The 13,740-nt window shown below is 41.5% G+C and overlaps 1 protein-coding gene across 3 annotated transcripts in view; it reads right to left on the bottom strand.

Moving 5' to 3' along the window:
- Positions 1–9,803: 9,803 nt before the first annotated feature.
- The window catches only part of pax2a (paired box 2a), a 29,682-nt gene continuing 25,745 nt past the window's right edge, over positions 9,804–13,740 (bottom strand). For 2 of the 3 annotated variants that reach the window (XM_070977584.1, XM_070977585.1), the window contains 2 exons: positions 12,975–13,061; positions 11,616–12,789 (listed from right to left, as the gene is read on the bottom strand). In XM_070977584.1, the coding sequence (XP_070833685.1) occupies positions 12,713–12,789; positions 12,975–13,061 (164 nt within the window). In that variant the 3' untranslated portion in view covers positions 11,616–12,712. Of the gene's footprint in view, positions 12,790–12,974; positions 13,062–13,740 lie in introns of all 3 variants that reach the window. The other variant, XM_070977586.1, reaches the window with a different exon arrangement.

Raw genomic sequence — 13,740 nt, 5'->3', positions numbered from 1 at the left:
AACCCCAACACACCAACTCCCTCAGGACGTGGCGGTAGCCTTGGGATTTGAACACCAGTGTTGCTGAAGCAATTAGCATATTCCTGTATTAAAGGAGGGAAGCGTGACAGTGTTTTCCAGGATGTCAGTATGTATCATTAAAAGGCATATTTTAATTAGGGACATGTTAGTTCGTTACACTAAATGGATTAACATTGCTTGTCAAGGGTAGAGATATGTTTTACATTTAAGTCCACTGGGGAACAAGGTCTCAATTTAACAAGACATCTTAAGTTGAGATGGGTCTTGTTAGTGGGGATTCAGAAATGGCACTTAGACAGTTTAATATTTTGAAAATGTGTGAAGATGCCATATCACTGGGCTGCTGTTTGTGTGTAACTGAGTGTAAGAAGTCAATTATTGTATTGCAATTGTCTGCAGGCTGTGATCTGGAAACAGTACGCTCAAAGGGCAGGCAGTTTGCTATCATTTGCAAACTGTATTATTAACAAAGACAAACTTCAACTCAAATTGGTTTAGTTTTACATTGTAATTTGTAAAACAAACGTATCTATCTCAAAGTATATTTGTCCCTTGTAAAGTTTGTGAGGAGAGATTTTAAAGCAAAGAGCTTGACAGTACACTTTCTGGCGATGCAGCGAGTATAGGTTCTGCATGACCGTTTGGATCAAAGAGTGGTTATCTCTCCTATTGAGCTGTTCTCACCTCTGTCTTCTCTCATTATGGGGTGGACAACAAGAATTTCCCTCCATTAATCAGAACCCAATTCCTGGGTCAGCCATCACAGAACTCCTAACAAGCGAAAATGCAAAAAGAAGTGTGGAAATAAAAAAAAAATAATGAAAAAATAAAAACAAGACAAGCATCTCCTGAATGTCATAGATGCCTGAGAATTGATTTCTTCCCTGTTAGTTGGAGAAAATGGGTGAGAAACTACTGCTTAGCCAGAGGTTCTACTAAATTAGATTCACTTTGTGTGTGCAGTCAGCAGTCAGTCAGCAAAGTCAACTTGAACTGGTTGTGAAGTAAGCACATATTCATATAAATTGGCTTTTTTTCTGCTCTGAATGAAATAATCCCCCATCTGACCACAGTGGATAGCTCTACATACATTTAGACAAGTTGTTTCCATCCATATATGAATAATGGCTTGTGTTAGAGAATGTAATTCCAGAGTTTCCATAAAGAGCGCGTCAAAGGATTTTGAGACTATCAGGATAGTTATTGGGATGTGAACCCTGCAGCTGTGTTTTTACATTTCTTACACACCTGCTGTGCTAACAACACCCCTGTAAGGATTATATCCAAGAGGATTTGCAGCCTGAAAAAGTGCCTGAATTTGTGACATGTGCTGTACACATTCATGAAGTTCACACTAAAAGATGAGATTAATTCAGACTTCTACAAATGTAAACATGACAGCTGATACATTCTGGTGAAAGCTGACAGAAACGGAGCATTTCAAAATCACACGAACAACAAAATAAATCCATCCAGAACTTACAAATCTTTCTGTGTTGTGCCATTTTCCACGAGTAAAAGATTATTTGCAGTTGAATATCATCACTCCCCTCTTTTCACTGTCACTTAGACCTGTCTAGGTGTAATGTCCTGCCCTACTTTGCCAGTTCTTGATTAAAATGTTGACTTTTTGCTGGGTAATAACCTGATTAATGTAATTGAATGTAAAAGGGCGTAGCTCAGCAGCACTGCTGATCACTGGAGATGGATTAGGAGAGAAGGCTTTCAAATTGAATACAGTTCTCCCTCCTCAGCTTGTTAATTGCGCCGTTTACCACTACCTGAGTCAGTGACCACTGCTATTTAGTCTCTCTAATGATGATGCACAGTCCGACCCAACCACAGATAATTAAAAAAGCCTTCCCTGCACCCACACCCCCATCTCTCTCTGTCTTGAGTTTGGTGTTGCATTGACAAGCTGCACTAAGGCTAGATATTGAGCTGTCCGCTTCGCAGAGCCTTGGCTGTAGGACCACGTAGCCTTCTAAATGCTGTTGTGTTGTGTGTTTTCCAGAAAGAAAGTTAGGTATAGATCCTTGGTGTTTGGCTCTGATTGATGGCAGAAAAGCCTGAGGTTTCATCATGTTCTTCCTGTCAAAATGGTTCTCTCCCTTTGTCTCACTCAAGCTAAAACAGCCGCTTTTGTGCTACATTGTTGATTCTGACAAAAAAAGGATTTTCCTTTTGCTAAGCTTTAGAAATCATTGTTTTCCACCCAGAAGTCTGTAAGAAACTGTGCTTTATTAAATCTCAAATTGTGAATATTTTTTAGCTGTTTGACTCCAGTTGTGGAAATCAGTCAGATTTTCCATCCGTCATTGACACCTTTAAGCCTCATTACTGTCATAGCACGCCGTGTTAATCTGTAATCTGTACCTGAATAAATCTAAAGCAATCACATGATTTTGTTACAGAAGAAGTTACAGAAAATGCTGAACAGCCTCACATAACACTACACCAAATGTGTGTCTGTATCTAGCCTTTTTTGACACGTACTACAGAAGCTCACAAACTTTGTAAACCTGACAATAAGTTTCGTTGGGTCTGTGGTTGGCAAGGACAGGTGACATTTTTATTTGTGGCACTGTGCAAAGAAGTGTTTAACCTCTTTGTCAAGACCAGGCAGTGTGTGCACATACAAACTCTTTTCATCTCCGTTTGGTTTTGGCCTATTTTCACTCCTCTCTGAAAGAACATAGTGGTGAAGATAATGGACAATGCAAATGCTAGATGGTCCTACAGTATGCAGTGCGTCGAACTGGCACCGCTTTGCCACTTTGTGTTGATACGTTGTCCTTCACTAAGGCTGCAGATAAAGATTATTTTCATTATCGATTTCTTTTCCATTGAACTGATAAATCTTAAATCTATGAAATCTCAAAGAATCCCAGTTGCAATTTCTTGGAGTCCAAGGTGACGTCTTTTTCTTGCTTCTTTAGTCTGACCAAAAGTTCAAGACTCAAAAAGATTCATTTAACAATGATACAAAATACAGGAAAACAGCAATTTCTCACATTTTTGAAGCTAGATCCTGCATATATTTGGAATTTTTGCTTGAAAAATTTATTAGATTATTAACATAGCTGCTGATTAATATTCTGTCAATCAACTAATTGTTTCAGCTCTACTTCATTTCATCCTCAGTTGGATTCCTACTCTACAAAACAGCAAAACAGCAGATTACTGACACATCTATTGAGTTTTGCACAGGGGTTAATGTTAGGATTAAAACTGGGTAAGGCTCACTGTAACGTGAAATAAACAACATCAGGATCTTTAAAGAAATAAATACAGACAATTGATTTATTTTATTCGTCTTATTTTAAGGGTTTATTTCCCTGTTACGTTCGGCTCTGAATTATGGATGCCTTATGTGTCTACATTACTTTTGATTAGCAAAATAATTGGATATTACATCGTTCTATTGGAAAATTATTCACCGTATTCTAGCTGAGAACATTTATTCAGACGAGAAACTTTTTCTTATCCATGTCTACCATGTCAGATTAAAATTCATCCCTTTAAATGTATCCTGTTGAAGCAGCTCGAGAATGAGGACCATTTTAAGAGGTCTGAGACGAGGAAAAGCGGTCTGTGAATTTACACCGCTTGCAGTCTTGAGCAAGTGCTGAAATAATTAGGGGAAAGAAATCTTTGGCTTGTGCAAACTTCCTTCCACCATTGCAGAACAAAATAATAAAGAGAATGTGTGTGAGACAAAGGCAAGAGACCCCCACGGTGCCTGGGTCTCTGCTTCCTGTCATGAGTATTCCTGCGGGGTTTCACATGACAAAACGCAGAAAGTTGTTTTGTCCCCGTGCCTGTCACGATACACCCTCATAACCGCAGCTGTGTGTTTGTGTGCATATGTATGCGTATGTGTGTGTTTGGTTGTGCACTTGCATTTGTGTGTGTGTGTGTGTGTGTGTGTGTGTGTGTGTGTGGCTGTGCTTTTCTTTTTTTGTGCTGGCATGTTGTCTCGCTGTCTTCCCTGTCAGCTCATAGTGTGGCACCTGCTCTCATGTTCCTAATTAGTCTCATTTAATTAATTATATTCTACAGCACATCTCCTCTCTGTTCGTATGCAGTTTCTTTCTGTAGGTTTCACTCCCTTTACTCTTCTAATTCCTCGCGCTTTACGTGCAGAGACTATAGGAGTCTTTGCATGCGTTCAGTGGCGGTAGGATGGGAGTTTGTTGAGAGGCAGAGGAGGTTGTGTTAGGGCTACAGTAGCAGTTAATAGACTGTCGTCTGGCTGAATCAAACACTCTTTAAATACTAAATATGAGAGCCTTCTCAGTTTAATGAAACATGCTAAATAGAAAAAACACTTCCCTTACTTGACCATGTTATTATACTCTCTAAAGCTGCATTTTTTCCAGGCTCAAATTTGATGCAAAATGAGTGTTTCTGCTCGCGAGGCGCGCTGACACCCAGCTGACTCACAGACAGAATCTCTTCGGTAAGCTGCAGGAAAACAAGTCAAGTTTCAAGCGTGGTGAGTAAACAGAAATCAGGAAAGCACTTTACCTGTGACAGTTGGCCTAAGCACCTCTTTCTTCTCTGTTAGCTTTTCTGTTCCATTTGTCAGGTTCACTTGGCCTGTATGCCAGTGTTGTCTATTAGGTGTATTTTCACTGTGCTGAGCACTACAGTGAAGGACTGAATTGAGAGGAATGAGAAAGAGAGAGAGAGGAAAAGATGTGAGTTTATTAGCCCGGAGTCACTGGAGTAATTTCTCATCATTTGGCTGCAAGAAGAAGTATTTATAGTTTTAATGATTGTTAAGATATAAATACCCCACAATATCACTAAAACCATCAAACACCTATCTTAAAATCAACTTTATGTTGCATGAGATGCGATAATTCTTTAAAACCAAGTGACACTTAGAAGGGGGCATCCAAGGTACACAAGCCCATCAATGAACGACAGTGGAAACAGCGTTGAATTTCACTTCCTGATGTCAGAAAAGAGGGGTAGCCAGTCCCAGGCAGCCTCCCAGCTGCCCCTCATCCCGTGTTTTCCACTAGAGGATCCTGGGCTTAAAGAAAAGATGCTGTTAATAATTCAGACCCTTGATGAACACCACCCAACACCGCCACAAAAGACAAGATCAAACTTTTGGCAAAGCCAGCGCCACAACGGGCCGATAGTGTTTCCCTGCGTAGCTCGCTGTACATTGACCATATGGACATCATAATCACCCGTGGGATGAATCAGCAGATTCTTGATCTGGAGCCCAAAATCACACGACACCTTAATTAGCTGGTGTTGATATCGCCCTTCACAGTGCTAATTTGTCACCGCCAACAAAAGCTCCTGGCAAGCACAGTTCTGTTGCATTTTGTTGACTCTGTTAAGGAAATAGAGATGGAGCATTTGAGGTGGAAAAATATTTGAATTCTGGCACTAACCCCCCCACCCCCCCACCCCAACAGGTAGCTCTACTGGGCAAAGCATTTCTTATACCAACAAAGATTTCACATGGAATCATGTTACATATCAACAATCAATTATGAGGAAATAAGCATGAGTTTGTCTTGGTCATTTCCTGAATAATAAATGCAGCCATCATTAAATTATTTGGGACTGTGTTTATTCCCAATGACATGCAGTTCCCAATAAGGTGTAAATAATTGCTGCCCTCCTCGGGAGGCGTAGCCACCATGAAGCAGTGAGTTGAAAAGGTCAGACGTGTTCTGCACGCCAGCTCTAAAGTGGTTTATTAGCATCCCAACGACATATTCAGGAGATCGTCTGAGACATAATTACCTGGATAAGGTACAGATGAATACTGTATTTGGGGGAGAAGGCAAGGTTGGTTGGATATTGGCTTTGTCTCCATTAACCTGGAGCACGGTGTTAAAGGATCTGTTTGTGGAGAGAAAATGACAGGGAGTCGGGCTGACGGGGCTGGACTCAGACAGTTAAAGGCCCCTCGCTGCATAGGATAATTAATAAATAAAATACCAGGGGAGCCCCTGCCATGCCTTCGTCTATGACAGGGGCTGTCTCCAGTGCGCTAAAGCATTAAATGACCAATTTCTGTCAGACTAACTTCCACCACGCTCTCCCTCTCCCTCTCCCTTTCTTTCTCCCCTCTCTCTTTTGCTTGCCCTCTCGTCTCCACTACACTCACCCCTCTCTCCCTCGTTCCCTCCCTCACTTCCTCGTTTTCTGAAGTGGGGCTACTTTGCTCTCTTTGCACTGAGTTTTTCAGCGACTGATGGCTCTAGTTCATTTCTGCTGAATTAATTGGTCCCTGAATGAATTCTGTTGACAGGGCAATTCATCATGTGTTTGGCCTGACAGTGACTGGGTGTTGGGTAGGGGAGGGGGGGAGGATGCGTCGGGGTGTGTGTGTGCGAGTGTGTGTGTCTGTGTGTGTGAGGGGGTTGAAGCAGTGTGGGGAGCCAGTCAGAGGTGGTGGGGGTTGGTGATTGTGGCCTCCCACTTTTCTTTCTCCCCTCTTTCCCTAGTCTCTTCTTCTTCCGCTGTCCTACTGGAGCTGCAGAGGGCTGGATGCTCTTGTTGCACTGTTTTACCAAAACAGTGGGGACTCAAACAAATCAACCCCCCCCCCTCCCCCCCAGACTGGGCTTCTGTCAGACAGAAGACCCCCTCTCAGCTTGAAGGGGGCACACAGGTCAGTGCTACCCCATTTTACACATTTTGGCCTTTTGTTATGCCCCTGCACACTTCCTCCCCAACCTCGAATCCCTCCCCACCACTTGATTTGCACACGCAAACACAGGAACGCAATCCCTCGCCCCACAGCTCCTCATCCCTTTTGCAGAGTGACATAATCAGGTAGCGAGGCATATTTAGTGCTTAATTACACAATGTGTCGCACAATGGCCATTCAAAACGATAATTTAGCTCCTGAAGGGAAATTGCTCTGCACTGCTGACTGATCTAACTGGGATGGGAATGGTATAATAGCATATAGTTGGCAGACGAGGCCTGGGCTGAGAAACGCAGCAATTGCATTTCTCCAGACAGCTCTTCGACTGCTCATTATTCTAATTGCGAACTATGCTGCAGTACAGGATGCACACAGAGCCCGAGCATCCTTTGAGCTTGAACATGGAGGAAACCTCTTTAGGCTGTGTTGAGTCAATCAATGCTCACTCATTACAAACATCACAAAGTCATGTTCTTGTCGCCTGGATGGTCTCACCCGCCGACAGTGAAAATAACCTCATAATCATCGTTCTGTCAGGATCAGGCTCATCAGAGCCTGGGCTTGAACTCTCTGACTCCCCTGCCACACTGAAATGATCTTAGTATGAGAAGATGATTTATTTTCACGAGGACATTTTCACAAACCTTCATTTTAATTTTCAAAGCTTTTTATCCTTGGACCAGAATGATAAACAAGCAGTGCTTCTTCAAGGACACTTCGAGACTTTTATATCTATGTTTCATATCTATATTCACTTTCAAGATATAAACAACACAAGAAATAACACTTATCAACCAGCAACAAAGTAGCTTCACATTATACCGCTGGACTGTTGCATTGATGTCTCCTCTCAACCCAAATCCATGTGGGATTAACAGAGTTAACGAAGGCACCGTAGTGAACAATACTGCACCCGTGCAGCCACCAATTAAAGCTGCTTCTAATGAGGGCTCGTTGATTGACACAGCAGGGTTGGCCTCTCCCCTCGCCAGCATCAACTATGACAGCCACATGATGAGGCTGATGACAGGCTCCCATGCAGGCAGATGACAGGACGTCACTGCTAGACCACCACCAGTCCTTGTCTCTGAACAATACCGCGCTCATATCGCACCTCGAGATTCATCCAGTGCTGCTCTTTGGTTGCATCGTGGATGCTTACACAAAGAGAAATGATGATATATTGAGTTCTAGGGGTTTAGATTGTGTACATTGTCAGTGTTTATTGTGTTCCAAGTCAACAACTGCTGGACAAGTAACAGTCCTGCATTCAAGTTACTTTAAAAGTAACTTTACTTAAGGATTGTCAGTAAAATGTACTTAAAATGTAATTTAAGTATCAAAAGTTACAATACTTCTGTCTCATGATCACACATCCGGACTGTTAATATCAATGCATCAGTGCAAGTTACTTTCGCAGCTGGTCCAATTTGCATTACTTTATATGCAGTCAGACAGTTTATTCCAGACAAATCTGTGACAGAAGAAGGTGGGAACAAAGAGAAATCAAAGTTCTGCTGCACAAATTTGAGTTCATTGTAGGAATTTTTCTCTTCTGCCTTGAACAGCTAATTAAATGGACCCATCTGAAAAGTTTAGTGTGGAACCGCTAAGAACTCATAGACTGATAGATATCTGATAGCTCTGACAAGGGACCCTAGGAGACGCTGCTTTTTTTGTAATGGGTTTTGTATTGCACTTTAGAAGTACAATATATAATTTTTTTTAATCTAACATCTTCATGAACACTAACCAGTATGGAGTATGAACTGGACTTTTTCCCTCTGTATAAAGCAGCATGAAAGGGAAATACTCAAGTAAAGTAAAAATGTACTTTGTTACTGTGCACCACTAATGTTGACCATCAATCTTATTTGAGATGTTTAAGGTTATAAAAAGTTAAATTGAAAATTATATATATAATTTAATGCAGTATGTTGATGTCAGAATGAAACTTTGCAAGGGATTGCCTCAGACTGCGCTCATCCAGCAGCTCTTTAATATGGACTTATTTCACTGTATATATTAGTAGTGACAGACATGAATCATGCCAAAGAGGCCTAGCTGTAGGGCATCACCAAGCCAAGTTGACAATGAGGGTGAAGTGTTTGAGTAAATCCTGTGCGAGGCCCATTGGCCCCCGTGGCAGGGCCTCTCTGTGCGGGTTTGAGAAGCCCTGAGGATGACAGGTGCTTTTCGTAATGCCTAACTGATGAGAGCCAATCAGTGCGCCCCATTCTGCTGGTGTGTGTCTCTTCTCCTGTTGTTGTCATCTGGCCCGCTAAAGTAAAGATGAGCTTGACTGACAGATGCATCCGGGTTCACAGTTTATTGGTTTCTACGAGAGAGCCAGATATGCCAATTTAGACAGGGTAGTGACAAAAAAGTTCCCATCTAAATGGAATAATTTTACCACTGGGAATTCTCAGCTGGGAGAGGAAGGAGTGTTAGTGTGTACATATGTGTGTGTGTGTGTGTGTGTGTGTGTGTGTGTGTGTGTGCTCTATTTTTTTTTTTTTTTATCTTTTAACAAGGCCTGAATGACAAACACATAGGACAGTTAGGGGGCTGACAGAAACAGCAGATTTTGATGCTTCACAGGGGATCCATGAAATAAACAATAGGCAGAGGAAGCAGGGAAATTGAATTACAACTGGCTCGGCTTGTGTGTTTCAGAGTAGAGAGTGTAGAGAGGAGGTGAGGCTGCAGCAGTGCAGGATGAAACCAATGCATCATTAAATATACTGGAGTGAGAAGCTGGGGCAACGCTCTCCTGCCTCTCCAACTGTCCTGTGTCTTTGTTTCACCCTCTCCTCTCTCCTCTTTTTTTTGCCTTCTTTCTCTCTCTCTGTCCTGCACACACCCAAACACACACACACATGCGTTAAAATAATCCAATTCTTCTTTTTATTGTAGACTGCTTTTAACAGGAATCATAATATATATATATATGCTTTCTACAGACATCCACACACTGATACACACAAACAACATGCTCTCCAGCTATCCTGTATTTCATCTTTGAGAGCTGTAACCCGTATGAGTGCCTTCAGTAGTCCTGACTGTTCATAAAACCAAACATCAATACACCAGCAGCAGGAACACTCCCCAGGAACCTTGAACTCTGAATCATTTTCTTATGGGGTTAATAATGAGGGGACACCAAGTCAACGACTGACATATAAAAGAATTTATTTCTCATGTGCACAAAAAGAATTGGAACAGAACTGAAACAGAACAATGATTGAGGCCACAAGGCTTTCCGTATAGATTTTCATCAGAAATCCTTTTTATGTCCATGACACATCTCCTGTATCATCTTTACAACAGCAGAAGACCCATTCCTTCAGAGGTGCCTTGCTTCCTAAAGCAAAGACGTCGCCTGAAAGACGGTGGCTTGCACTCTGCGCCAGTGTTTCATTTTCAGATATGTCGAGCTACATGTAGACAGAAATAGGCAAATCCCAAGTGCAATTTGTAGAGGATAGCTTCTCCTGGAGAGCAGGACTGCAGTCTGTTTCTCTGTTATCTGGTGCCCTCAGCAATGACAGTTAACCCTGGTACCAGGTGATGTATTTGCTTATGTAGAATTAAAGTAAACTTCATCTTGGAGGCCTAAAGTGTTCGCGGTTGAGAGAGTGGAGGAAGGAGAGATGGACAACTGGGAATAAGTGTGGATGTGTTTCTATACATGGAGGCACAGATGACTGTAATTTGGATTAACATAATGATCACAACATCTACTAACAGCAAACAGGACACTATCTTTGATTGTTGCCAAGGACTTTAGTTTGATCATGTCTTCATTTGTGGAGCAAAGGTGAAACTAGAGAGAAACCATTTCACGCTGGAGGTCATTTGTACTTCTCTACCTTCATGCTGCTCTCCGTGGGGATTACTTGTTCTGAGCCCAACAGCAAAAGATGATACAGAAAGCCATTTAACTCATTGCATAGTGACATAAAACATCATCATGACATTATCATGAAAACAAAATAAAATGACAAAGACAACCTATGTGATGTTAGCATCTGAAACCTGCCCCTACAGTCTATGTAGCCACAGGTTATACAGTAGTTGCGCCTTTCCTCAGAGCACAACATTACATTAAGACACAAATGTAATGCATGTTTTTTTTTTTTCGGTCTGTATATCTACAAAGGGAGCCAGTATTAGTATGATACTGCAATGGTGTGTGTGATATTATTTACAGAGAAGAATTGTCTTCACATTATTCACAAATCATTCTACAAAGCAGCATTTTGTTGCAACTGATGGAGTATTGAGTCACTGAATTTCACCTTTTTCATTACAGTCATATGCATTATGTTGTTCGCCATGTTGAAAAGTCACGACATACATGTTCAGTGTTGACTACTTATTTAAAAGATAATACTGCTTTATTTATGCATACATATACTGTAAATAAAATATTAAATATCAAACTAAGTCTTTGGCAAATGTAGTTAAAAGTACATTCACAAAATATTTTCCAAAAAGCAAACTGAATCAGTATTTCCTTTCAGTCCCTATGGAGAGTAGAACGTAAATCAAGGAGGGTGGTGAATATGTGTTTGTAAAGGCAATTAATTCCATTGAACAGGCATGAATTTACGTTGAAAAAACAGGTTTGTAAGGCAATTGTTGAAGCTAATTTACAGTTGTTTCGCTCAACTGCGTACAGCTTTCTAAACTGTGTAGGCATCTAGTGGTATGACTAAGTAGCTGAATGAAGTGTAACCCAGGAAAATTTGTTCATGTAGCCACAAGACTATGGCTTATAAACTGCTCAGAAACTTGAAGGCGTCGCTTTTACTCAAAAAAAGATGTTCACACAAAAACACGTCTGTCTGTCTGTCTGTCTGTCTGTCTGTCTGTCTGTCTGTCTGTCTGTCTGTCTGTCTGTCTGTCTGTCTGCCTTGTGTCTTTACACCTACGTTATGCAACATAAATAGTTTCGACTTATGTTTAAAATTGGTAGGTTAATCAAACTTAATTTTAAGTGAATGCACCAAATAAATTAAATAAACTGAGGTTATAGTGCAAAAAAAGAGCAAAGGACGATCATGCATGGACATGGACATGACTGGAAAAATGAAATGTGACTGATCTACTCTGATGTGAACTACTCTGAAGAAATCTTTGATACCGTTTTTTTACATTAAAAAATAGTGACAGAAAAAAATAATTTAAAGTATTTAAAATTCTGGCGAGACCATTTTGAGGCCACCGTGTCTTTTAATACTTTGCAAAATGATTTACATTTTTACATCTGATTGTTTGCCACAGGGAGAGTGATGTTGCCATTGGTCTATATAGGGTCAGTAGACGTTGTAGGACATGCTGTGTTTATCTGATAATGTGGGTGGGACTGGAGAAATGGGAGCAGGAGACGTAGTCAAAGCACCAGAGTAAAGCCCGTCCTACAGTGTGGAGCCAGGAACTCGTTATGTGTCAAAGAGGCCCCACAACACTGGTTCAAGTCGCTGCACCATCAAGCTATGGGACCTTTGTCATCTCCCCTGGACTTCTTGCTTTAGAGCAGAAAAATACTGCAGTTCATCACATAAAAGGAATGTGAGGATCCATGAATAAAATAACAACAACAACAACAGCAAGAAAGAAACAAAAATAAAAACCCACAACATTTTTTTCCACATGGTATTCTTCACACTGTTTTTCTTCAATTTATATTTTATAATATATATATTTATATAATCTCTTAAAGTCATTCTGGAAATGTTCAGGCCTGCGAGAGATTGAGGGCATGATGGGTGAGTTCTGAGCGCCCCGCGGGCCCTTTTGACCCAAAAGTGTGTGACGCTGAAGCTGGGCTAGATGCACCGGTGTCCACTTTCGATGATCCTTCCTCCACATCGCGTAACATCATGGGCTCTCCTTTAGGATTCCACCTCGCTTCCCTTTGACCTCAGTGTTTCTCAGACGGGGACAATATGGAGGCCGAAACCCTGGCCCTGCAGTTTGAGCTGGTCTCCATGGTAACTAGTGGCGGTCGTAGGCAGTGGCAGCAGTGGGAGGTGCGGAGCCACGGGATGCGGCACTATAATAATAAGGGGAACCTGAAAGTTAACAGAAGAGCGAGCCGTTGGAAACCATGAGGTCAAACATCATGTAAGACACGTGTATGTAAAACTCCAAGAACAGATGGAGCCTCGAGATTTTAATTACTGTTTTTGACTATGAATGAGATTGAAACTTATTAATGTAACAGACAGTTTTTGTCATAAGAGAGAAAGTTGCTTACTTAGTAATGCTGGATTGCTGAACCGCCATGCTTCGTTGTAAGTGGTGTACTGTGGATGAGAGTAGGGGTTTCCAGAAAAGTCCCCTCCTGGAGAACAAATCAATAAAAACAAACATTAGCAAAGCCCTAACAAACTGAAATGACTGACAGCTTTTCTAAAATATTAAGCTGAAAAATGTCTTTCCACCAAGTTACATTGCAGTTACATTACAGTCTTGTCACACAACAATGTGTCTGTGGTGTTTCTATTCAGGCTGCTTGTGTCCCTTCGGGTGAATTGATTGTTTTATTAATCCTCTGTTAGTCTTTAGCATTTCCGCTATTCTTTCCTCAAGTGCGATTTTCAGTGCTTTTTTTCCCCCTGCGACGATGCTCGCTTCAAAACTCCCTAATAGATTCTCCGAGACTCTCTGCTCTTTGTCCTCCCTGTGCAGGTCGTGCTGCAAAGGACGGGAGGCTGAGGGGATGTCAGAGAGCGATGCTGTGGGTCCACAGGTTTCTTTCTTTTATGAGACTATAAAAGCTGGGTTTTATATGAAGCTGCTGAAGAATGGCCTTTGCTTTAACAGTGTTTGGGGCCAGTCACTAAATCTTAGTCATTCACTGCCAGATGAAAAAAAACTACAATCTCTGGATTAAGGAGTTGGCTGTGCTTGCATGCGTGCATGTGTGTTTGGGAGAGTACACACTCTCCAGTGGCAGATAATCCAAAAAAGCATGTGATCGGCTTTTACTTCCATGCATATCGTAAAACGTTACCCTCACA

Source organism: Chaetodon trifascialis, chromosome 13 (genome assembly GCF_039877785.1).
Source record: "Chaetodon trifascialis isolate fChaTrf1 chromosome 13, fChaTrf1.hap1, whole genome shotgun sequence".
Lineage (NCBI taxonomy): Eukaryota > Metazoa > Chordata > Actinopteri > Chaetodontiformes > Chaetodontidae > Chaetodon > Chaetodon trifascialis.
Note: the sequence above shows the minus strand (reverse complement) of the source record. Positions and strands in the feature narration are given on the sequence as shown.